Genomic DNA, 26,446 nt, shown 5'->3' on the forward strand with positions numbered 1-26,446 from the left:
CCGTTCAGTGCTCACAGTGCCGCTCCTGTAACAGCGCCTGAAAAAAAATTGACTTTATGGCTCCTGCAGAAAGAGCCATATCTGGCCCTCAAAAGAGCCAGATACTGCTCCAGAGCCATAAATTGCCAACCCCTGCTTTACATCATAACAAAGTGATATTGTATTCTTATGGCTGGCTAAGCATACAAACTACTCTATAGAAAGAAGTACAGAAAACTTGAAGGGAAAAACTAGTCTCAAGTATATAAGAAAAATGTATCCTTTGGATAGAAACCAATGATAAACATAGGGAATATTCTAAGTGAGAAATTTTCTGTTTGTTTCATCACATCATCCTGGAGGGATTTAGAAAATATGCTTATATTTATAAGTATAATACCGTATTTGCCATTCCTATTTCTGATAGCCATGAGATTTGTCAATATAAAAATGTATTCCTTCTTTTCTTTCTCAGTTTTATTCCTATGCTCTTTTAATGCCCATTTTTTTTTAAAAAAATTGCTTATTAACCCATCATTTATAAAGAAGATCTTTGTGACAGATTTTCTTTGTTCATAATAACAACAATCCCAACCCCAACCCCTGCACATACCTTGTGTCTACCTCTTTTCTTTAAAAGTTGTCTGCATATTTGGATGATTCTTTGTTCAGAGAATATTTTGAGCAAATCTTACTTCTTAATATGATGAGGACAGGTTACAAAAGAAAACTAATTTTTTCCTTTCATGTTGAAATATTAAAAATGGCAGGAAAAGATTTCCCATGCATTTAGTATATTACATGAATGGGTATGATAATATAAATCTGTGGGTGTGTTTTAAGTGCTAGTGACATAGACTATGCAAGGGAAATTTAAAAGATGTTTACATCTCCCAGAGTTGCTTTTTGCACAGCAAATATGTCCTTACAATAATATTGCTGCTCTGGTACTTATAGTATTTTAGGCTTCCTGTGACCAAAGTCCAAGAAAACAATGGTAATTCCTGCCTTTGTCCTATAATTTGTCTTCCTTTCTATTATTAGTTTTCAAATGGAACTGGAGATCTATTTTTTATTGAGATAATCAACTGTAAACATTCACTACCTAGTAGGTTCAAAACAGGTGCTGGAGAGATACATAACACATACATACATACATAGATATAATATATATGTTATCTGTGATAGGGGTTTACCTCATGGCCAACTTTTCAGCTTTCTTTAGAGAATTTTTCATTTTTTTCATTTATTTAATAGAATTCACACTGAACTTGCTAACAGTAAAGGCTCTGGTTTACTTCATAAGATTAAATGGTAAAAGAGTGAATTGTTTTACCGAAAGAGATTATTAGTTATGACAGTTAATTAGAATAAATACTGACATGAAACAGCTTGCTTAGGTTAGGTAAGACAGACAACTATTACCAAGAAACCAATGTTAAAAAATTTAAGAAAAAACAATCCATTTTTCTTTTAAAATTAAGATATTTAGCCACATTTTTCATTGTAATTTCTTCAATTACATATTATTTAATACATAAATTCTTTATCTAATGCTTTGAGCAAGGAAGCATTTTACATTTGAAAGTGCAGCTCAATAGTTTTTCCCTTCTCAATGTATCTAAATTATTAAAGAACAAAGAAAAAAGTCTCAATATATGGTATAAAGAAAACTTTCAGGTTTTATTGTAATCTTGGGACTTAGGAGAGAGAGAGAAAGAGAGAGAATAATAAACAAGCAAGGCTTATCAAACAGGATCAGACAGGTAGGAAGTGAACTAGATTATCAGTGATCAGATAAGTAGGAGGAAAACCAGGAGAGAGTAATGTCATGAAAATCCAAATAGAAGAGAGGATCCAGGAGGAAAGGGTAGTCAGTTGTGATAAATGTAGCATATTGTTTAAGAAGGATGAGAATTGAGAAAAGACTAACAGGTTTAACTATCACTATACTAATAATTACATAAACATTAAAATACAAAAATAGTAATTTTTTAAAGATGAGATAAAAATTAAATAATATTTAAATTTAAAGGATATAGGGCGTCATAGGAGCTTCTTGAGGATTAACATAGTCAGTGGAACTGGAAGTGATGTATAGAAGGTTTAAGGAGAGAAGGTGAGGATAGTCAATTAGGGAAGAGCAAAAGGATTGCTTTTCTACAATAAAGACCCAGTTGGTCCTAGTGAACTAAAACACTAGGTTATATGACTTCCTCTTGTTGTTGTTTATCAGCATGTGAATAGGAGCAGAGAATGTAAATTGTGGGCATAATTGAGGATTAGAATTTGCCAAAGTATAAATCAAGCATAAAGTATAAGGTAGATCAAGAAGGCACGGGATTTGAGAGTAGAGGACAGTGTATAGTTGAACTCCTTAATTTTAAGGATGGAGTGGGAATTGATGAAAGTTAAGCCGGAACAAGGCTGAAGGCCATATGGAACACTGAGGGATGAAAGGACTGGTCAACACTAGGAGGTTGAAGAATAGTTTAGGAGAAGGAATGAAACACAGGTAGAGCTAGAAGGGATAAGAGATTCTGATCAGAGAAATTTCATGGTTTTTGTTCATAGAAATAGAACACCTATAGGTTGTGATGAGCATATATATCAGCGTCACTGCATGTTGCTAAATTGAAATGAAAGTGTAGATAATGAGATATAAATCTTTTTTTCTATTTTTTTATTATATTCTTAGTAATTACTACCACCATCAAAAACATTTAGGGGCAGCTGGGTAGCTCAGTGGAGTGAGAGTCAGGCCTAGAGACAGGAGGTCCTAGGTTCAAACCTGGCCTCAGACACTTCCCAGCTGTGTGACCCTGGGCAAGTCACTTGACCCCCATTGCCCACCCTTACCAATCTTCCACCTATGAGACAATACACCGAAGTACAAGGGTTTAAAAAAAAAACATTTAAACAAATGCATAAAAAATGTGCAAAACCATAAACTCCACATTGTTTACAGTTTGTTTAAAAATATTTAAATTATGTTTGCTAATATAAACATCATCTCCTTTTGAGTTCTCTTTGGATTTGTTGATTTTGATACTATTTTTAAAAATACAAGGTATGTATTTTTTCTTCTCTTCGTATATTTCCATTATTTTCTTTATATTTCCATTATTTGTCATTTCTACTAACATGTAATCCATTACATTCAAATATCACAACTTTTTTAGCCATTTCTTCCAGTTATTACATATGTGTTATTTTGTCATTACAAACAAAGCTTCCATAAATATTATCATATGTACACAGCTTTTTATCCTCTCAATAATGCCTTTAGGGCCTAATCCTAGTAATAGAATCCCTAGATCAATGAGCATGAGCGGCTTTACAACTCTTAATGTATATTTCCGTCTTGTTTTCTAAAAAAACTTCACAACTGCTTTAGCAATAAATTAGGCCTATTTCTCCATGTTCCTATCAGCATTTAATTTGACCAGCTTAACCCATCTGGTTCTCAGCCATATTTAAATAAATTGGTCCTTAGGCAACAGACACAATCTATTGCCAGGACCAAACTCTTTTTAAAACCAACACTTTCCAGCTTGGTCAGACTCAGTAGAACTTTTGTTCCAATGCCATCGAAGGGATGCAGGATTACTTCTGAAGTATGATGAGTGTTAAAGTAAGGCTTTTGAAGAATATTTATGCTCTCTAAATCATTATTGTCCCACCAAAAACGATATTTGGATTATGTGTATGCTCAGGCTTAGCTCTACTACTACCCTCATGCAGTTGTGTGGAGGTTCTCTAGATATCTATCATATTTAACTTATCTAAGATTCTATTCATCTTAACTTCTTCCTTATTTTTTGGGTTAGATTTATCTATTTCTTAGAAAGAAAAATTAAAGTTCCCTTGCTATTATTATTTTGTTATCTATTTCCATCTGTATCTCATTACTTTTTTCTTTGAAAATCTGGATTCTATAACACTTGGTGCATACAGGTCCAATATTGATAGTGCTTCATTATTCATAGTAACCCCAAATATAATATAGTTACCCTGTTCATTCCTTCCAGTTATCTCCATTTTAGTCCCAACTCTGTCTGAGATCATGACTGTTACTCCAGCCTTTTTTGGATCACCTAAGGCATAGTATTTTCTGCTCTAGTCCCTCACCTTCATTCTATGTGTGTCACTCTTTTTCAGTATTTTTCTTGTAAACAATACATTAAAAATGTTTTTTTAATTTTAAAAAATATTTTTCCATGTTTTCCATGATACATTTTCTTTCCCTCCCTGCTTCTGAAGCCAACAAGCAATTCCCCTGGGTTATACAAATGTTATCACTTGATACCTATTTCCATATTATTCATTTTTGCAATAGAGCAATCTTTTGAAACCAAAACTCCAAATCATGTACCCATATAAACAAGGGATGTCATGTATTTTTCTTCTGCATTTCTACTCCCACAGTTTTTTCTCTCAATGTGGATAGCATTCTTTCTCACTAGTCCCTTGGGATTGCCCTGGATCATTGCATTGCTACTAGTAGCAAAGTCCATTATGTTCAATTGATAAACAATATGTTTTCAGATTTGGGGTTTTATCCTTTCTGCCATCCATTTTCTTCCCATGGGTGAATTCATCCCAGATATAAATCTTTTTGGAGATGACTTTGAAGAGCATTCCAGGCTCAGAAGATAACCAGAGAAAATACCCAGAGCCAAGAGAGGGAATTATCTTTTTATGGGATAGCCACAAGAGCAGTGTCACTGGACAGAAGGGTACACAGAGAAGAGTAAGGTGTAAGAACTCTAGAAAGGTAGAAGGGAGCTAGGTTTTGAAGGATTTTGGATGTCAAAGAGAGGATTTTGTATTTGATACAGGAAGTGATAGGGAACTTCTGGAATTTATTGAGCAAGGAAATAGAATGATCCATTTCCATTTGAAGAAAATCACTTTGGTAGCTGAATGGTGAATAGATTTGAGTGGGATATAGTTACAGTAATGTAATTTCTTAGGTAATTCTAAAATGTGTTCTAGAAAGTTGAAACAATTTACATTCTCACTAGCAATTAGTTAGCATGCCTTTCTTCCCATAGTCCTCCCCCCCAACAATGAATTTAAGTATCTTGGATATCTTGACCTGATATGTCAGTGTTGTTTTAACATGCATTATTACGGATTGCTATTATTATTATTAGTGATCCATGCTATTTAATAATTTTTCCTTTGAAAACCATTCTTATCTTTTGACCATTTGATTACTGGCTAATAGCTTTTATTCATAAAATTGTGTCAATTTCCTATCAGTTCTAGATGGCAAATTTATAAAGTATATTTAATATAAATGTATTTTCCCAATCCATATCTTCTAATCATAATTCCTTTAATTTGATTCATATAAAAATTTAGATTTTATGTAACAGAAATTATCTATTTTGTTTACTCATTCTGTCATTTATTAAATGACTACTATATTTCTGTCACATTTTATGCCATGCCCACTTACAAATTTTTCACATAACCATTAAAAGTATAATATTCTATTCTCTTCTTTTTTATATTTTGATCCGTTAGTCATCTCAAATGTATTTTAGCATAAAGTGTAGGATGTTTATCTAAACTTATTTTTTCTCCTGGTTACTTTCTAGTTTTCCTAATGATTTCTGTAAAATAACCAATTCCTTCCTCATTAGTTTTTGTTCTTGGGTTAAAAAACACTAAACTGCTCTGTCTACTTGTTTTTAGGTTTTACTTATCTAGTCTGTTTCACTGACCTGCTTTTGTATTTTTTTTCCTATCATTCTAGATAGTTTTTGTGATAATTACTGTTTGTGGCATAGTTTGAGATCTAGGATTCTAGGGCTACTTCCTTCTTTCTTTCTCCTTCAGTTAGATCCCTTGATATTCTTGATCTTTTATACCTCCAGGAAAAAATTAAAAGACAACCAACACTGAGATAGCAAAAGCCTGATACCATTGATCATAAGGCTTGAATGACAGCTACTTTATGCCAAGAACTTTCAAAGAAGCATGAGTCTTCGGTTAATTTTACTGAAGGGTACCTCAGGAAGTCAGTAGCACTCTTCCAGTCAGCAAATCAAGTCAAAAGGCATTTATTAAGAGCTTACTATGTGCTTGGAACTGTACTAAGAACTGGAGATGATACAATTATGAAAAAGAAAGTTCCTGCCCTCAAGGACCATACAGTCTAATGGGGGAAGACAGCATACAAAAGAAAACTAAAAATAGAAATGAGGAGAAGTACTCAGCAGAAGAAAAAAGACCAAAGGAGTGAGCCAGATGAGAAATAAAGAGATGGCTGGCCTGGTCACCCTCTTTAAATGGTTGTTCTATGAAGAGCTCTCAGCTCTGTCCTCCAATCAGTAAAGGTCCAGGGGCAGAGTGTAATTACTGATGAGGTACGGATACCAGGGCTAATGTGATCTTCCAGGATGAAGAGGTTCCTGAGGAATCAGGGAAAAGTCTAGAGGAGTACATCCAGGTGAAAGTATAATATCAAGGAGAAGAGAGTAACTAACAGGAAAAGACCATAAGATTTGACAATTAAGAAGTCATTGATAAAAGCATTTGTAACTTTGGAGAGAGAGTTTCATTTGAATGATGAGGTTAGAAGCCAGATTATAGAAAATTAAGAGATGAGAGAAAAGGAAGTAGAAGCATCAATTGTAAATGGTGTCCTGAAGGAATTCTGCCATAAAAGAAAGCTCAAGAGCTTATCAGAAGTCTCTAAGGACTCCTACAACATCATTGTGGGAATTCATGTAGTATCTTAGGCCCTAAAATAAGTAATTTCTTTAAAGGATTTTTATACTTGCCTTTTTAAATTTTTAATCTTTGTCTTGGCTAATTGCATAAGTGAATCAGGCTATACTGGATTTCAAATATAAAGAAAGAAAAATTAGACAAATTAATAAATGCATATTTAATTAGGAGACAGTTTAGCACCAACCTTTGTATTCAAGGAAGGCTTTCCTAGAGAAGAAGCTAAATTGAAGAACTACAGAATTTTGGTTGGGAAAAGTAATGAGAAAAATAAAATGCAAGTTTGAAACTTAATCAGAAATATGATTCACTGTTAAGCCATTATCAAGTTAATCTTTTTATGGTACTATGTTGAATACTATTAACAACTTAGTCCTCATTTCCATTTCAGTATTTTGCACTACTCAAGTTTTTGCTTAGTGTTTCTGAAGTGAGAATAAAGTCCTAAATTAAATTAATATTTTAATCAGAATTTAAAAGTCTTCTCTTGCTCAGAATCAATATATTTCCTGATCTTCCCAACAGAAAATATCTAACATAATTTTAATTTCTTGATCTGCCCAACTGCAGTTAGAATAGTATTTTAGAAAGTCTGATTTTGGAGGATTGAAAAGATAAATGATGAAAGTCTGAAAATAGATACATTTTGTTTATTCTGCTAATAATATTGTTAATGAAGAAGACATGTATTAGTCTAATATCTTATCAGAAACTCTCTTACCAGAAATAGGAATAATATTGGAGGCATGAGAATGAACTCTAAAAGTATGTATTCTGTGTGTGCTAATCCAAACATTATATATTATTTTTCTATATCTATCTAGATAGCAGCATGACATAGTAGCTAGAAAGTTGGCCTTGTAGGGAGGAACGCCTGGAGTCAAGTCTCAGTTGACACACACTAAGTATGTGACCCTAAACAGTCACTTAACTCTTAATGGAGGATATTTCTTCACCCATTTATTCCCTTTATAAATGAAATCACAAGTCCATTCCCTAGATTCCTATCTAGAGAATTTCTACAGAGAGAGGTATTGAAGTTCAATCATTAGCTTGTACTCAGTCAGGGGGAAGAAACAGAGTAAAGTTTTGAGATAGAGACCCATTCTGATAATCCTCTCCTAGAACAGACTGGGATCTAAAACCTGAAAAAAGTCACTCAAGGAAAGACATACTCCTTTCCCTTCAAGCAACTTCTGAAAATAGTGTTCTAGCACTTAAAGCAGATCAAGTTCGAGCTGCCCTGGGCTTATCCTTTTCTCCCTCAATACCTCCCTTCAGGAAACAGGAAACAGAAGGAGTTATTTATGGAAAAAAGCATACTTTTTAATTTGTTCTTCCTTAAAAAAGGCTAAATAAAGTTTACCTTTTAAACTCTTGATTTCTAATGAACAGCTTTATAGTACAAAAATAACTGCAGACTCTTCAGCCTTTGAACTTTTGAGAAAGCAGAGATTTTTATGAGCAGAAAAGCATTGAAATACTGGAAGTATAGAAGAGAGTGGAAAGTGGATGCTTGAAACAATAAAGAAAAACTTTACTAAACCTTTTTTTACGGTGTTTTATTAAATTAATAATTTTGCTTAGAGCTCCATCTACCTCTAATTGTACCCAGACAATAAATATTTGCAGAAGTATTTTTGTCCTCTATCTCATTTGAAGGTTACATAACATGAGTCATAAGCATTATATCATATTCATGATATCATGGCTTTGCATGATTTATAAAAACTTTAAAACAGATAATAAAACTAATTTAATTATTATACATTATACATAATATAATATAAAATAATAAAAGAAATTTCATTCCCAGAGAATTTGTTTAGATATCATAGGTTGGTGATCCAGCATCAGATTCCAAATCATAGTTCTCAAGCTTCATCACAAGAATCATTACTTGTGGATTTTAATGAACTTTTCCTCCAAACAAATTAGCTCTCCATTATGTAGACACAGTATCAGTGGCTATTAGGGGAAAATAGGACATTAGAAGAGAAAATAAATATTAATAATTTTAATGAAAAACTATATAGAATATTTACTTTAGATTTTTTTCCCTTGGTTGGAATCATAATGAGCCAGATTTGTCTTAAGTTTATGAAACAGTACCTGAGGCAGTGAGGTAATTTTGAATTCTGAGTCAGGAAGGCCTGAATCCAAATACAATGTCATAGAGTTAATAGCATTGTGACTTTGGGCAAGTCATTTAACCCCTGTTTGCCTCTGTTTCTTCATCTGTAAAAGGGAGATAATAATAGCACCTACTCCCCAGTTTGGTTGTGAGTATCAAATGAGATAATAATTATAAAGAAATTTAGCACAATTTCTGGAGCATAGTAAGTGATATATAAATGTTAGGTGTCGTTATTATTAAATCAGAGCTAATTTTTTTATATTTTAAAAACCTACACTGAATAATCAAATAAGCACTTTGATGGGAGCTAAAAATTGAAAACAGTGAGAACTCATTGATTGGGGTATTGAAATTCAATGGAATAGTATGCTGTAAGAAATAATGACAATGGGGAATTCTTAGAAATATTAACTAATTCAGAAAACATTAAATGCCATCAATAATTAGGCACTATGCTAAATGCCAAAGATACAAAGAAAACAAAACAAAACTCACATTCCAATTTCAAGGAGCTCACAGTCCAATTGGAGAGACAACAAGCAAACAAGTATGTACAAACAAAATATATAGAGAAGAAACTGGAGATAATCAACAGAGGGAAGGTACTGGAATTAAGGGGAGCTGGGAAAGGCTCTCTGAAGAAGGTAGGAATATTGGTATTAAGAATAGCTAATAGTGGCAAATTACTTAAAATAATGAAATAAGTTTTCTTATATTAAGATCACTAGAGTCAGTTCTCAAAAAGCAAACATCAGTAATTGAAATCTAATTCTTAGATACAAAATTATCTTCTTATAATAAGCTAAAAGTGAGGAAACTATTTAGGGGAGAATTAATTTTACTTTGCTCATTTCAGAAAGGGATATAGTTTTCCTCAGGCGTCTGAGCAAATACATAATCATTAATATTATCAATAAATATATATTGAACAACCACAAGACTTTTTTGGTTAAGTCACACAAAATGACAGAATTTTAGAAACAGAAAGGCCCCTAATAGCCCTCTACCAACTCAACAAATCTGATAAGTAATTAAGTATTCTCTGCTTGAAGACAGACCTCTAAGGAAGAGTAACTGCTACCCCTCCTTCCCCCTTCCCTAGGCATCACAAGTTTTCCTGGCATCAAACTTAATTTTCTTCTTTGCAATTTCCATCCACTGCTTCTAATTTTTTCCTCTGGGGCCAACCACCTCCCCTTCGCCCCAATCCAATATCCTTTTCATATAATCCTTAAAATACTTGAAGACTATTCTATTATGATGTTTGTCTTAGATCTCTCCTCTGAATTAAACATCCCCACTTCCTTCAACTGATCTTAATATGACACAGATTAAATTCTTCACCATTTTGGTTGCCCTTTAGCTTGTGAATGTCATTCTTAAATTGTAGCCCCAGAACTTAACTCCATATGTTTGACTAGGGCAGAGTGTAGTAGAACTATCACTTCCTTATTCTTGGAAGCCTCTTAATATGATCTAGTATATATTATTTTTCGAAGTTGATACCTTTTTTTTTAATTCATATTGATCTTAAAGGTCACTAAGCCAACATTGATCTTTTTCAGAAAAAAATGTCTAACTGTGCTTTTTTTCCATTTTCCTTACATATGCATAGACACATATACAAGTATCTTAAACATTTAATTAATGTTTGTTGAATTTAATTTAACCTAGCAAAAATCCACCACCACCCCTCATATCTCTAGTCTCTAACTTCCTTTAAATACTTTCATCCAGTTGTTTCCTCATATAGTGTTTGTTTCTCATGGTATTAGTTCCTCTTGTAGTTTTTAGTTCCTTCTTACATTATTAGTCTAAACTGATTTTACTTATATACATTCTTTGTCTGTTTCTTTGTATGTTGTTTCATCTACCCAGTTAGCTTAAAATTATATTCTTTTTCATTTGTACTTCCCTATAGTATTTCAGATGATGTTCTTTAAATAGCTCATGTCCAGCATTGTTGGTGGTAAGTACTAGGAATAAAAAGAAAGGGAAAAAAAAACAGTCCTTGCTCTCAGGAAACTCATAATCAAATTGGGGAAATAACATACAAACAACCATGTGACAAATATGTTACAGCCAAATATATATAGGATGAATTGGGGCTAATCAGCAGAGGGAAGGCACTAGAATTAAAGGGGTCAAGAAAGATTTCCTGTACATGGTGGGATTTTGAGGAATCCAGGAGACAAAAGTGAAGAGAAAGAACATTCCACCATGAGAAAGAGCCAATGAAAATACCTAGTTGAGGGATGACATATGTAGTTCCAGGAGCAGCAAGGAGGCCACTATCACAGAGTACAGAGAAGGGTTGGGAATGTAAGAAGACTAAAAAAACTAGTAGAGGGGAATCAGGTTCTAAAGGGCTTGAAGTGCCAAAGAGAAGAATTTATATTTGGTCCTAAAGGTGATAGGGAGCCACTGTTCTTTAAGTTTATTTAGTAGGAGTGACATGGTCAGACTTATATTTTAGGAAGACGTTTGATAACTGAATGAAGGATGGACTGAAGTTTAGAGCCCAATGAGCAAGCTATTGCACTTATACTAGTGAGAAATGACGAGAACTTGTATCAGAATGAATTAATTCAGTTGTATAATGCAGTATATAGAGGTAATTTGCACAACATCCTAGTAAATTTCTAAAGTTTGCTGATGAAATCTTTAATTTGTGTAAAATCCTGCATGCTTATCTTTCCAGTACAGGCACAATTAGTTAAAATGGTGAATTAACTTCTTTTCCTTGTTGAATCAAAAGGGTTCATTAGAATATTACAACATTTAATGTGATTTACTGTATTTTGTTGGGGAGATAAAACTATACTGATTAGGTTTTTCTGGATAGATGACATGTCTCTTAAAATACCTATCCCTCTGCTCAACTTGTCTTATATTCCAGCTGCCTAACTAAAGATCAGGGCTCAGAAGATTAAATAGACAAGCACATCAGGCAGAAGCTAAAGATAGAGAACAAGTCTGTACTATCACTTATAGACAATTGATTATGTTCAACATATCAATTCTATTCTTTTCTTTATTTGTTCTTATTGTTTTGTATATGTCTTTTCTTTAAAAAAAAAAAAAAGCCTGCAAATTTCCTAGGTGTTGGCAAACCTATGGCAAGCATGCCAGAGGGGGCTGCTCCCTTCCCCTCCCCTCCACATGTGCCTGAGGATTATTTCTCATATGACCGGTCCCTTTGCCCAGCAGCCCAATGGGAGCACTTCCTCCCTCTCCTATCTGGCATAAGGGGGTAGCTCACATGCAGTGTGAGGATTGCAATTTGGGCACTCAGTCTCTAAAAGGTTCACCATCACTGTCTGAGGGGCAGGTACTCTGTTGTATGCTTCTTTTTTTGTTACCCATAGCAGTTAGCAAATTCCTTCATACAAAGTAGTTAGTCATTGAATACTTGTATAAGTAGGACCAATAGTGAAAGCCCAGGGCTGATTTGTCAAGTGATGGACTTGTGAAGGATTGTTAGCACTGCAGTAAAGTCAGTTAGTCTATATTCTTTTCTCTAGAGCTGGTTAAAATGTTTCTGTTTTTGAACAGAGGTCATTACCAAATCTTTCTCTAAATAAACCTATATTTATATGATCTAAGCCACCCAAGTTTCTAATCGACTAAATATATCCATGGAAAAAGGTTCTGTATTATAATGAATTCAGAGGACTTTGGGTAGACTTATATGAAAGAATATAGTATGAAATAAGCAAAAACAATATACACAGTGACCATGGTCATTTAAAGTAAAACAACAGGATGAGCTAGGTGGCTCAATGGATAGAGAGTAAGGCTTAGAAATGGGAGGTTCTGGGTTCAAATCTAGTCTCAGATAATTCCTAGCTGTGTGACTCTGGGCAAATCAAATTGCCTACCCCTTACCACTCTTCTGCCTTGGAACTAGTTCTTAGTATTGATTCTAAAACAGAAGGTAAGGGTTTAGAAAATAAAGTGAAACAAAAATAAAATACCTCAGAAATGAGTATAAATAAATATATAAAATAAATAAGTAACAAATGAAGTATATATCCATCCTATTTGGAGAAAGCCAGGGAATCTCAAGCCTGGTGGCACATGCCTACGATCTCTGCTTCTGGGGAAGGTACTGCTAAAAGTGATTGGGTGTTCACACTTGAGTCCAGTACCAATGTAGTGAGCCCTTTGGAGTACTTTGGAGGGCCACTGAGATGCCTAATTAGGATCAGGAAAACTGAGCTTCTTTGCCAGTTACCATTGAGACCTTTATATTTCTAGCTTAAGCAAGTGACCCAGTATGGGGGATAGAGGGAGCAAGGGAAAGGAAGAAAGAGGGAGAGGGGGAAAAAGAAGCGAAAGGGAGAGAACCACAAGTATGGAATGAGAACTATGCTGTCAGAAACAATCTGTGCAGGTTTGTGAAGAATTAGTGAGAAAGAAGTTAGTGTACAGGATATAGACACAAGGAAGGAGGAATACTAAGCAGTAAAAACAGCCATAGGCTGATTATGATTTGGTCCTTTCCTATGGTTTCCTTTCCTTGGTGGTTTGCTCTGAACTTTCCCCTTTTTACCATAAACACAAGCAATTAACTCCTACATACAGTTTCTGCTGAGTGGTATATGTAGTCTTCATCAAAATGGGAATAATGTTAGACAGATGGTATATAGAAACTAGCTGCTTTTGGAGAGTGAGATAATTCAGAATTAACACTAATTTTGCAGGTGATTGTTACTAAATGTGATGCTTTATATACTGTCTGGAGACAGCTGCTAGGCTTTTGAAAGAGACTGGTACTCAGTCCATTTGGTAGTCCTTTAATGCAGGTAGCTCTGAATGGACTTAACTCATCCTCAACCTCTAAATAAAGTATAGTTTTGTTGTTCAAGAATATTCTATTAATATATTTTGATGTAATGTCATTTTCTTTCATATAGGATTCACCTTTATTTGATCTCATTAAACAATCGAAGGAACGAGAGGGACCGGTTGATCACCTCCTTGAACCTACTTCTACTCTTAATATGCCTCTCCAACATAATCACACTGCTGCAGATCTGTAAGTAAATTATATGTTGGGACATCCATTAATAGGTTCATTAAGAACAAGTTATGCCACACCAACCTGATTTCCTTTTCTTTGACTAGGTCAGGCTGGAGCTATTATAATTACATACCATGTCACTTTTCATTCTTTCTCTTCTATTTTAGTGTCAGTTTTGAACTCTTTTAATTAGCCAGAGACCTAATTGCACATTGACAAATGATTAAGAAATGACCGCATCAAGCAATAAACATTTATTAAGCCCCTACTATGTGCCAGGTACTGTCCTAAGAGCTAGGAATGCAAAAAGAATCAAAAGGCTGTACCTGCCCCACAAAGACCTTAAAATCAAATGGGGGAGACAGCATACAAACAATGGCTATCTACAAGATAAATAAGAAATCATTAACATAGGGAAGTCATTGGAATTAGTAGAGGTTGGAGAAGGTTTCCTGTAAAAGGTGGGACTTTAGTTGGAACTTAAAGGAAGCCTGGGCGGTCACTAGTTGGAACTGAGGAAAGACAGTGTTCCAGGCATAGTAGATAGCCAGAGAAAATGTCTGGAGCCAAGAAATGGAATGTCCTGTTTGTGGAACAGCTAAAAGGTTAGTGTCATTGGATCAAAAAGTATATGTTGAAGAATAAGATGTAAGAAGCCTGGAAAGTTAGGAAGGGGATTTGAATACCAAACAAAAGCATTTTGTATTTGCTCCTGAAGGCCACAGAAAGCCATTGGAATTTATGGAATAGGGGGTTGACATGATCAAACCTGCATTTTATCATTAAGTAACTGCTCATTTTTTGTAATGTAAGTCAATGGTTTCATTTTCTTTTGCCATTTGCCTCTTTTCTTGAATAAAGTATTCACAAAATACATTTGTGAGTATTCTGAGTAATACATAGTTTTTTTATGTCTTTCCTTTCTTAATGATTTAACTTTACTTTCTAGAATATTTTTTGTCAACTTCCCTATTCTCACCTTCACATTGAAGTTCTAAGGATCTGTGTGTTTATGTATGTGTGTGTATAGAAAATTTTCTATAAAAAACTGTGCAGCATATGTTAGCATATAAACTACAGTAGCCTTTTTGCTTATTTTTATCATTAGGACCACAAAGTGAAATTTTCAAATATCCCATGAAATTATGTTTCTCATCTTTAACTACTGAAACCAACCCCATCAATTCCTTTATTTGATACTCTAAAGAAAGCCTAAGCCATCTTTCCATTTAACTCCAGCTTCCTTGTCTTGCTAGTTATAACAAGCAAGTCAGTTTTGCTATGATTAAATTATTTTAGCAATATCTTGACTTCTTAAATGTCCACAGGGATATTAAATTTAAAGCACCAAGAGTTAATGTTTATAAATAGAATAGAAGCTATGAAATTTTTAGTATTCTCCATCCCCTTTTCTCCCACTGCCTTCATCACTTGAAGAAGCAAAAGGGAGCCCTAGCCTGAGAGCCATTTTTATTTTGTTGTTGTTTCAGTGTGATTTGGCAGCCAAAAAAGGTAATATAACCTTAGTTGCAATAATAGTGTTAAAAATGTAAGTGTGATAATCTAATTGTAATCTTCCCTGTTCATATCTTTATTATCAAATCCATCTACAAGTATTTATTAAGTACATACTTAGTTAAAAAAAAAAAAAGTGCTCACTTAGTACATGCCCAGGCACCATGCTAGGTATTTGAGATAAAAGTACAAAAACTGAAATAATCTCTACTTGAAAAAAAACTTATACCCTAATGAAGGAAATAAGAACATACCTTATATATAATTCTTTTCTACCCTTTTGTTCTTCTTTTGAAACTATCTAAACATAATAGAATTATACATTGGCCTTCCATTTAATTAAATTCTTTCTAAAATCCTGGTTATGATAAAGTTTTGAGGGATTATATGTATTATCTCTCCACATAAGCATATAAACAGTCTTTTTTTAGTCCTCTATGATTTCTCAACTCATTTTTACATTTTCGTGTTACTTTCACATTCTGTGTTTGACTGTCAAATTTTCTCTTTAGCTTTGGTATTTTGAAAGTCCTTTATTTCATTAAATATCCTTTGCCTTCTGGAAAATAATTTCAAATTCTCATTTCTTTATAATAGTAGCTACTAAATCTTATGTGATGCTGACTATGGCCCAACAGATCTTGAATTATTTCTGTCTGACTGCTTTCAGTATTATTGCCTTCACTTGGCAGTGCTGAATTTTGGTTATGATATTCCTAGGAGTTTTCATTTTGAAGTTTCTTTAAGGAGAAGAACAGTAGATTCTCTCAATTTATACTTTGTCCTCCAGATTTGGAGGTAATTTTCCATATTAATTTCTTGAATTATGATTTGGGGGGGTGGGGAGGTTGCCCCATCATGGCTTTCAAGTAGTCTAATAATGCTTAAATTATTTCTCCTGATCTGTTTTCCAGGTCAGTTGTTTTTCCTATGTGATGTCTCACATTTTCTTCTATTTTTTTTTAATCTTTTGACTTTCTTTTATGATTTCTTGATATCTCATGGAGTCATTAGTTTCCATTTGGCCAATTATTTTTAAGGCTATTTTCTTCAGTAAGGTTTTGTAAATCTTCTGTGAAGTTAGGGGCAGCTGGGTAGCTCAGTGGATTGAGAGTCGGGCCTAGAGACGGGAGGTCCTAGGTTCAAATCTGGCCTCAGACACTTCCCAGCTGTGTGACCCTGGGCAAGTCACATGTCCCCCATTGCCCACCCTTACCACTCTTCCACCTATGAGACAATACACAGAAGTTAAGGGTTTAAAAATGTAAAAAACAAAAAAACAAACAAACAAAAAAAACATCTTCTATGAAGTTATAAATTCTTAATAACTTTGCTACCTAGCTAAAGTCCTGTCTTCTTTGTGTCTTCTAAACTTGTATTTTCAAGAAAAAAGTTTCAGTGGAGTAGAATAGGTGGGAATTGAAAAGAAAGCCCACTTAAAAGAGAGAAAGTAATTTGGTTTTTTGGAATTTGTGATTTGGGCTTCATTAGCATTTCTTCCTAACCAATCGAGTTACCCAGCTTGGTAGATTTAGAACTATTTTGTGGAAATAAGAAATAATCTGAGAAACTTCCATATCGACTTAATATCATTACTGTATCTATGTATTGATACCAGGATACATTAGTCACATAAATGTTCTGTAATATAGAGCAAGGAAAGTTGCTTGAAAATCAGTCCCCAGATATTTAATGAATCTCTGCTAGGATGGACTAAATAGTAGAGAGAAAATTAATGAAGCTTCTTAGAAAGGTTAGCTTAAGCATTGCTAAAGCTAAGAGAATCTGGTTCCATGTATAACTTTATTCTTATATTTTATTTGTGAATATATATGTCAAGGTTTGTTTAAGATAGCATGTAATTATAGCATAATTACTCCCTAAGTTAATAACAATTGTTAAATAGAGAAGAAACTCTAGGTTAGTTTGAGCAACCTAGGTCAATGTTGAGGGAGCAAAGGAAAAGGCCTTTGTTAAATCACTACCATAATGATTTTTTTTTCCTTTTTACTAATTTACTTTCATTTCTAAGATGTTAAATATGGTACAGAAGCCCACGTAAAAGTTTAGCACATGTTTCCACATTCAAATTCTTTTTACACAACTAACACCCATCAGAAAGTGGCCCGGTATATATGCAACACAAAATATTGGACTAGCCAAAGTTTATATAAAGAGAGTATATTGATATTCTGATATGTACCCTACCATGTTTACTAAACATGCCTGGGTCTAGTTTGTGAAATATTGTTAAAGAATATTAATATTATAAGAAATTAGATAAAGAAATTAGAATACTAATATTATGATATTTATTAATATTAATTACTAAGATCCATCATTTTATCTCCTTCAGGTTCCCCCCAACTATACAACTAAGCTGGTTGTGTGCTAATATATTCATTTATTTATTTTATCTTGGCTATGAATTATAGCATAATCATAGTTAAACATATATGAGTCTTTTTAATAATATTTTTTAAAAGAAGGCACATTACTATTAGAGAAATTAGTTAGTACTTTATTTTGGTACCAAATAAGTGATTTTTCTTTTAAGCTCACACCACTTCTTCGGTCTTCAACTAGTGATAATTAGTGGAAGTTGAATATAACATGTAGCCTTTTCCTCATAAGGAACTGATATCCAGAATTCACCATATACCATGATGAAAAAATGATTTTAAAAAATGTAAGATTGGAACATGAATGAATTAGTTTTCCTATTAGTATTATCCTTTTGAGCTTATATTTAAATGGACTCTATTCAATTGTTTTGCTAGCAAATGACTAGATGAATGGAGGCTGTGTTTTATTTAAGTGAACCCTCAAATGTTCTTGCTTATTACTATATTTTGAGTTAATAGTTTTATCTTTTGCATTTATCTAGATATCTTTCTCCTGTAAGATCTCCCAAGAAAAAAGGATCTACAGCTCGAATAAATTCTACTTCAAGTGCAGAGCCACAGACAACACCAGCGTCTCAAACTCAGAAGGCACCAAAATCTACCTCCCTTTCACTCTTTTACAAAAAAGGTCCATAGATATTCCATCATCATCATCATCACATTTTCAAATTTATTGAATATCCACATGATATATTAGCATATAGAGACCTATGATAGGTTATTTGTGTACAAAGCTTTGAGGTCTTCAGGGGGAAAAGTGGAAACTCCAAATTGGTTTTCTGCCTTTTTTTTAAAAATTGAAGTAAAAAAAAAGAAATCAATTAATCAAAAAATATATACTTATATTTCTTTTAGGGATACACTAATAAATTTCTTAGTTCTATTAATGAGCCAGAAAGATCTGGGGTAAAGTCCTGCCTCTGACATTTTAGTAGCCCTGTGACATATTTTTATTTTTGAAATTTAATTCAATTAATACTTGATCCAACAAGTATTACTGAGCTCTGTCCATGTGCTAATTTGTTGTACTAAGGATGGAAAGATTTGTTTACCAGAAAGATAACTAGAGGAATTGCTATAGTTAAATTGAACAGCATTATGGCTTTAAGAATTTAGTGTAAGGAAGAAAATCAGTAATAAGTCAAAATTTACAAATAATTTTAATAGACTTTATCCCTTTCCCTTTCTCCAAACACCAGTGTATCGTTTGGCATATCTCCGGTTGAATACCTTATGTTCACGACTTCTGTCAGATCACCCAGAACTGGAGCATATTATTTGGACCCTTTTCCAACACACACTGCAAAATGAGTATGAACTCATGAGGGACAGACATTTGGACCAGGTAAAAAAACTCTCACTTAGAAATTTTCTTTTCATCTAATAAAGATTTATTTATTTATTAATCAAGTGCTAAATATAGGCTTTAAATTCAAAGGAAAAATAGATTAATGTAAAACAAAAAATGTTCAGTTGTGTACATATTACTTTTATTTTGCCTTAATTGATGAAGATCAATTATATAATTCAAAAATCAATTTGTAATTACTGAAATATTTATTTCTTATTTTAAAATATCAGTGATAGTAGAACTCCTTTGCAATTCTGCTTGCTATTGGGAGATGCTTAATATTATACCATAGTATGGACTAAACTCTATACACATGGAGCACAATATGACTCTCACTGTGGTGTAGCATAGAGCTTCATAATGGAGTTTTACTTTATTTTTATTTCTGTAGGTACCACCTACAATATTCCATTTTCAATATTAAGAATTCATAAAGTATATATTTAAACTGGAGATATTGTCACTTTATTCAGTCTTTGAAAACATTAATTCTTCAAGATATTCTTTTCCATAAAATAAAATTAGTTGCTGTGGTAAATGAAAGTTTTTGATTCTTTAGGATATTTGTTGATGAAGGTAAATGTCAGTTGTAAGGACATAAAAATCAATGTCCATAGAATAAAGTAGACTTTTACTTTTAAGAATATAAAAGGAGAAAGATTATTGGAAAATATATTAGAAAACAAATAAATGAAACCAAAAGACAAATATGACTACAATTTGATTTTTAATCAAACTTTACAAAATGTCTAATTACTCAACATACCAGGAGCTTGTATGATTATTTCAGTCATGTTATCATTGTTTAAGATAGTTTACAATTCACTTTAAAATTTTTCAGATATATTATCTTGGTTAGAGTGAAAGTCATAAGCAAAATTATTGCAAAAAATAAAGGCACTTAGATGGGGGAAAGAGTCATAATTAGCTTAGAGCCCTGGAGTCCATAATTAGGAAAGCATGAGTAATTTAAATAACATAATTTCCAAGCGTTATTTCACCTTGTAAGGGTTAAAATAGTAGTTTTGACAAAATAAGAGAGCAGCTTTTAATAATTTAAGTTTTAATGAGAATATAGTGGCGTTATAAATTAATATTATCCCTTTAAGCCAGAGAAAAGAAAACTTCTGGCAGCTTTTAACAATTAACAGTTTAATTTAATTAAAATAGAGATAGTAAAAGAATATAGAAAGATAGAAAAGAGGAAAGAGAGATTACTAATCTTATACCCTAAAAACATACCTAAAATTCCTAATACTACCTCTGTCTTCTGAGGATAGCTTCTTCTTCCCTGGCAAACACCAGGCCTACCTAACCTACACTATCCATAAATAATTCACTAACTACCTGATTCCCTAAAATAATAGACAGCTCTCTCACTCACTCCTTTAGTTTTCTATAACAGCCCAAACTGTCAGTAGCCAACTGACAGCAGAGCCTCTGAAACAGATCTCCTGTTCTCTAGAGCCCAGAGGCAAAAAGCCCTATAAAGGCTAAAGCCAAAAGCCCTCTCAGCAAGCTCAGGCCTGCCTTTATATACCAGCAACTAAACCCTAACCTACACTACCAACAACCAACTTTACCACAACTGCGAACCCTGACTGTCAGCAACTGACAGCCTGCAAATCACGCTGACCCAGCAGGGGGCTCCCCAGTTCCTACTTCCTGTCACTGTGGGCTGGTTAATCCCTTCACTTCTTTATGGTAAGAGGACTTCCAGGTCCCCCGTTAAATTAAAGAAATTAAAGAATTCCTTTTTACAACCTAATAGTTTCAACCAATTCCCCACCTGACTTTTTTGAGGGGGAGTGGGGCAGAATTTTTAAGTAGAAAAATTGGCTAAAATTAATTTGGCCTTTTCTTTGGTAAATAATCTGAGAAGCAAAGGTTGCATGCCTTTTACAAACCTGATAATTAGGCCAATAATTGAGTTGATCCTGTGTTTCATTGTAGAAGAATCTGGAGTAGAAGTTTTCATAATACAGGCTTTGAAATGAAACCAATGATAGTGATGTTTTGAACTCTTTGTATTCCATTTATTGAAATTGATTGTACTATAAGGATATAGATTTCCACTTCTCTGAGCCAGGTATGAAGAATACTGGGCACTTTTTAGACCTGAAAACTATGAAGTAGAATTCTGATTGTTTTTCCTTTGCTCTTATTAATAGATTATGATGTGTTCCATGTATGGCATATGCAAAGTGAAGAATATAGATCTGAAATTCAAAATTATTGTTACAGCCTACAAGGACCTTACCCATGCCATTCAGGAGGTATGTAAATTATTTCAGTGTGGTTCTTTAATCCAAATAATTTTAAACATTTGTTAGATAATTTTATTAGATAAAACCAAAACATACATATCTGATTACAAATTGGTTTTAACCAAACATTCCAAAATGTCCATTTAGATAATTTTTATAAATCTAAAAACTGCCACTTAATTTCACATTATTAGGTAATTATATTTAACTAAATATGGATCTGGAAAAAGCTAAGTGGAATTTAAAGTTTTAAATTAAGTTTTTAAAGTAAGACAGGAATACTACACTATCTTAAGGAGACAGGTATTAGATTTTGTTTAACAGAGTAAAATTTACTTCAAAAAGTAAGAAGTGTAGGGGCAGCAAGATGGCTTAGTATAAAGAGAGCCAGTCCTGGAGACAGAAGGTCCTGGCTTCAAATGTGGCCTCATACACATTTAACTACGTGACCGTGGGCAAATCATTTGTCCCCAATTGCCTATCCCTTTTCTACTCTTCTGCCTTGGAACCAATATTTAGTATACTGATTCTAAGATAGAAAATAAAGAGTTTTTAAAAAAAAGGTAAAAAAATATGGTTCAGTTATTTTTCTTCCTGGATGAAAAATTTTTTTAAATCTCTATAAATGAAGTCTTATCAGTAAATACTAAAAATTTATTTTTGAAGTTTATATTATTAAAGTCCTGATCCTCCTTTTTAAAGGTACCCTGATTAATCAAATAAACTTGATTACATTTTATATTCAGACTCTGGAGGACGAAGTTTAAGTGACTGTCCCCCATGATGATTTTTGCATAGCTCTGACCTCTCTATACCATAATGATCTACCTTCTGGGCTGTGAGTCTTTCTTCTTTGTGAGTCTGTGACTTCCTCTGTGACCAGCCTGGCTGACTGACTTCTTCTATGCTTGCTACATAATCTAGGTGCCATGGCATTTCACTTTTCCTAGTATAGCCATAGTCTATTCTGAGGAGAATTTGAGAATTGGGGTATGCTAGGTTTTCTTTAGACTTTATCTTCTTTGAACCTTTCTCCATTTATTGGTTGATCTCTTGACCTTTCCTGATAATCTCTCAGTTTTCATATCAAGGATTGCCTTTCTACTTGTTTTGACTGTAACTTCTTGGTCTCCTTTACTGATATATTTTCCTTCTCCCATTCCGTAACACTCTTTTTCTGTATATTTTTTTCTTGCCAATTCCTTGGCAATTTCATTTATTTCCATAGGTCAATCTCCCCTTATTCAGATGTCTCACAAATCTATATGTCCAGTCCTGATCTTTTATTCGATTTCATCAATTCAATTCAACTATTATTAATTGCTATTGCAAGGTACAAGCTCCAGTGATAGTTAAAAATGGAAATAGCCCATGCTGTATACTAAATGCGTGATCAGTTGAGAAAGGGAAATTCTTTAAAAGCCCAGGGCATCAAAATAGGCACTATTCTCACAAGCACTTTGTGAAGTGATTAATTTAGTAAATGTATAATGAGAAAGCCAAGACAATGAAAAGTTAAAACAATTTTATTAAGGCCACATAGCTAGTACAAGACAGAATAGGGACTTAAATCATGCTCTTTCTGACTTCAGTGCAAAGCTGCCCTGCTTCTAACAATTACAATAGTAATACAAGGGGAAACAGAAGAAATTGTGAGGCACATCACTCCAGGTTGTAACAACATTTTAGAACCTACTGAATACTTGGAAGATGAGGATGGATATGGATGGGTCAAAGCTATGCGGAAATCATAATGTCTAGTGCATACTTGGGGACTATAATTTTTCATTAGAAACTCCAAATAGTAAATAAAGTAACAAATTACAGCCCCCCCACCCCCACTACAAATACAGATCCCAAAGTAGTCTTGAGAATTCAACAAATAAACTATACTGGAAAGAGAGCATTATTACAGATAAAATTGTTTCCCATGATTGCTCATGTATAACATTGGTCAAAACAAATTTAGGAATGTCTTTTTAATAGATTTTAACTTCCCAAATAATTTTCAAGCCACATGGAATGGAATGCTTTTGGAAATATATAGATATAGCAGAAGAAATCAGAACAATATGAGAACAGGGTAAGGTACATATATATCATGCCTACCATCCTCTTTGCTCTGTGGGCTGTCACAAAGATACTCTGAGTGAGCCTACAAAAACTGCCTTTACATCCCAATACTTTTATGTAATTATAAAATGTGGGTATTTTATTTTCTTATGCGGTAGTTTACAGAATATTAAATATTAAAGAATAGTTGGATGTGGGATTACCTTAATATTATTTTTATTTAAAATCCATTTAAAAAGACAAGAACAAGATTAGTAATAATTATAATTAACACTTAATATTGTGATTTAGTGTTCACAAAAAAATTTACATATTTTTTCTTACAATAGCCTTATGAGGTAAATGCTATTATTCCTCATTTTCACATGCATAGGGCCACACAGTATGTGAAACAGGTTTTGAACTCAGCTTTTTCTGGCTTCAAATCTTGTATGCTGTCCATTGTACTGCTTAACTTCCTCTAATAATAATAGTAACCACAAAAAGTGTTCTCAAAACCAAGTTTATTATCCATATTGTGGGTCAGAGGGGACTTGGGTGGGGTGGGGGTAACAATTACCAAGTCAAGGAATGCTACCCAGGTGATGCACAAAGATGACTCTTCATGTCAGTGTCCTGAGACTACTATGGTTTCTATGAAAGCCTAGAACGAACACTGGAGAGCTGGCCAGTTAGACTTTGGAGACACCACTGATTTGGTTTATGTCCTGGCCAGTGTAATGAAACTGTTCTTATGAATCTTAAGAGTATATAAATGGTGGCCTAGGTGCCAGCTGTCCCTACAGGAAATTACTGAGATCTGCATGATAAAGAAGATAGTGGAATGAGTAGTTCTTTGTGTTCTGGGCCCATAAAAAGGCAAGATAAGTAGAAACAGTTTAGAAAAGTATTTACTAAAACAGGCTACCACAAATGTTAACTAAATAGACCAAAGACATAGATTTTGATGGTGGGCCAATACCTAATCATAACAACATTGGTAACAGTTTTAGTTGAGGGCTTTGTACTACTTTTTGTCAATAGTCAGAGTCAGCTCCAAGTCACAGCAATGTATTGCCTACCTCTACGGGGCAATATTTTAAAATAACTTCAGCACTAAGCCTAGATTAAATGAAATAAAAAATGTAATTGGGGAGCTTCTAAACTCTGAAGAGGAAAAAGCTAAAAATCTGAGATGATTGAAAATCTTCACTTAATGCAAATTCCAGAAGTGATCTCTAAAAACAAAATGAAAGGCAAAACCAGCACCAGTGTCTCAAAACTTTTGAAAGAGGGATAAACATTCTTGGAATAGAATTCCAAAAGACCTTTTTGTGTCTGAGTGAGTAAATTCCAACCAGCAAGACCAATTATGTCATAATGGAGTAATCAAAAAATGTTAGTGTTTGCTCTACCAAGATTAGTTACAGGATCAAATATAAAGTCAGCTATTTAGCACTTAAAGCTCTTCTTAAGCTGCTGCTGTGTGTAAGGATGATTCTCTGACTGCAGAATAGCTTGCAGATCCTCAGCTCAACCTGTGGGGGTTGGGCAGTCTTAGGGCCAGTAATAATCAGTTCTCCAGCAGGCAGGACCTAGAAACTCCTTACAAAGAGGGCCCAAGCCCTATGGCTCCCCTGTGGATATCAGCTGGATATCTTACTAGATGTTAAATATGGCTAAGATGGTGTAGTGCCAATAGTGTTGATATCTCAGCTTGTTAGGAAATAATTCACAGGCTAGAATTTGTGTGGAAAGCCTATGAGAATCCCCCACAGCAGGGAGATTCCCTCAACTGCCAAATCCAGACAGTATGGATAGACCGAAACAGCAAGATGACTAAATCTTATTACAGGCAACTTCTTTAATTGACTAAGGAAGGTATAAACTGAAAGTATTTTGGATCTTAAGTATGATGGGGAAGGAGAGAGGATTAAGGGAAATCTAACTCTATATCTAGAGGAGTAAGAACTAGGCCATCCCTTCTCAGGGAAAGCCTCTGGTGGAGTTCCACACTCAGCTTGGGTTTCAGCTTCTATTCACTAGCTAATGGATGGATAAGCTAGTTAGGCCAGACGCTGATAAGTAGCTGTTGTTGCTTTTCAGTGATGGTTAGTTGAAGTTGAAGTAGATATAATTTGATGGTATAAATATATATGCAGCAGAATGCAAGCTGTAACAGAGATTGACAGGAACTGCTAGGCACAGCACTGTGGATCAGGTAATCACAATCCTGGTGAGGATTACTAGGGTTCAATGGAGACCTACCCAAAAACCTCCCTTCACCCTTCACCCTAACTCAGGACTGAATTGGTTTGCCTGAGGTTCACCTCCTTTTATAGTGCTGTTCTAATGGTCTTTCAACTGTCTCCTGGCTTCTTTGGGGTTCTACACTCTGAACCCCAACTTGATGCTCCTTGCAGAAGATGGCCACTTGAAAAGATGGCCACATGTGTAATTGGAAATTTTGTACCTTTGAACTATATTCCTGTCGCAACTTTGGTGAGCAGGCTTTTTGAGCAGGTAGAAAAAAAACTTAGTCATGTGGTTCTGTTTTGTCAGATAATAAACTATAAAAAATATAATACTTCAAGTATTGCACATTAATTTAATTCCTACAGTTCCTTCCTACCTTTCCAGCTTTCTTTTACCTGAGTCCTTTCTGTACAACTCTACTGCCCTGCTTGCTATTCCTCCCACATCATTCAGACTCTTATCTCTGTGCCTCTTCACTCTTCTCCATGTCTGAAATGCTCTTCCTTCTAGCTGGTGTGCCTCTTTCTTTCTCTGGCTTCCTCCAGGACTCTGCTCAAATCCTGCCTTGCTCTCAAGAAGCTCTCATTCTAATAAAGGGAGATGACCCAGATAGGTGGTTTTAGTTTGAGGCCAGATGGAAAGGCCCAAAGGTACTTAAGGTGCAGCAGTAAAAATGGTAATATTTCTTCTTTATTATTCTTTCCCTTGATAAAA

The 26,446-nt window shown here is 34.0% G+C and overlaps 1 protein-coding gene across 1 annotated transcript in view; it reads left to right on the forward strand.

Moving 5' to 3' along the window:
• The window catches only part of RB1 (RB transcriptional corepressor 1), a 148,955-nt gene that overhangs the window by 105,898 nt on the left and 16,611 nt on the right, over positions 1-26,446 (forward strand). Inside the window, exons 18-21 of the mRNA XM_044668231.1 lie at positions 13,780-13,901; positions 18,289-18,434; positions 19,006-19,151; positions 21,329-21,433. Coding sequence (XP_044524166.1) covers positions 13,780-13,901; positions 18,289-18,434; positions 19,006-19,151; positions 21,329-21,433 — 519 coding nt within the window. The remainder of the gene's footprint in view (positions 1-13,779; positions 13,902-18,288; positions 18,435-19,005; positions 19,152-21,328; positions 21,434-26,446) is intronic.

Source organism: Gracilinanus agilis, chromosome 3 (genome assembly GCF_016433145.1).
Source record: "Gracilinanus agilis isolate LMUSP501 chromosome 3, AgileGrace, whole genome shotgun sequence".
In the NCBI taxonomy this organism is placed as follows: domain Eukaryota; kingdom Metazoa; phylum Chordata; class Mammalia; order Didelphimorphia; family Didelphidae; genus Gracilinanus; species Gracilinanus agilis.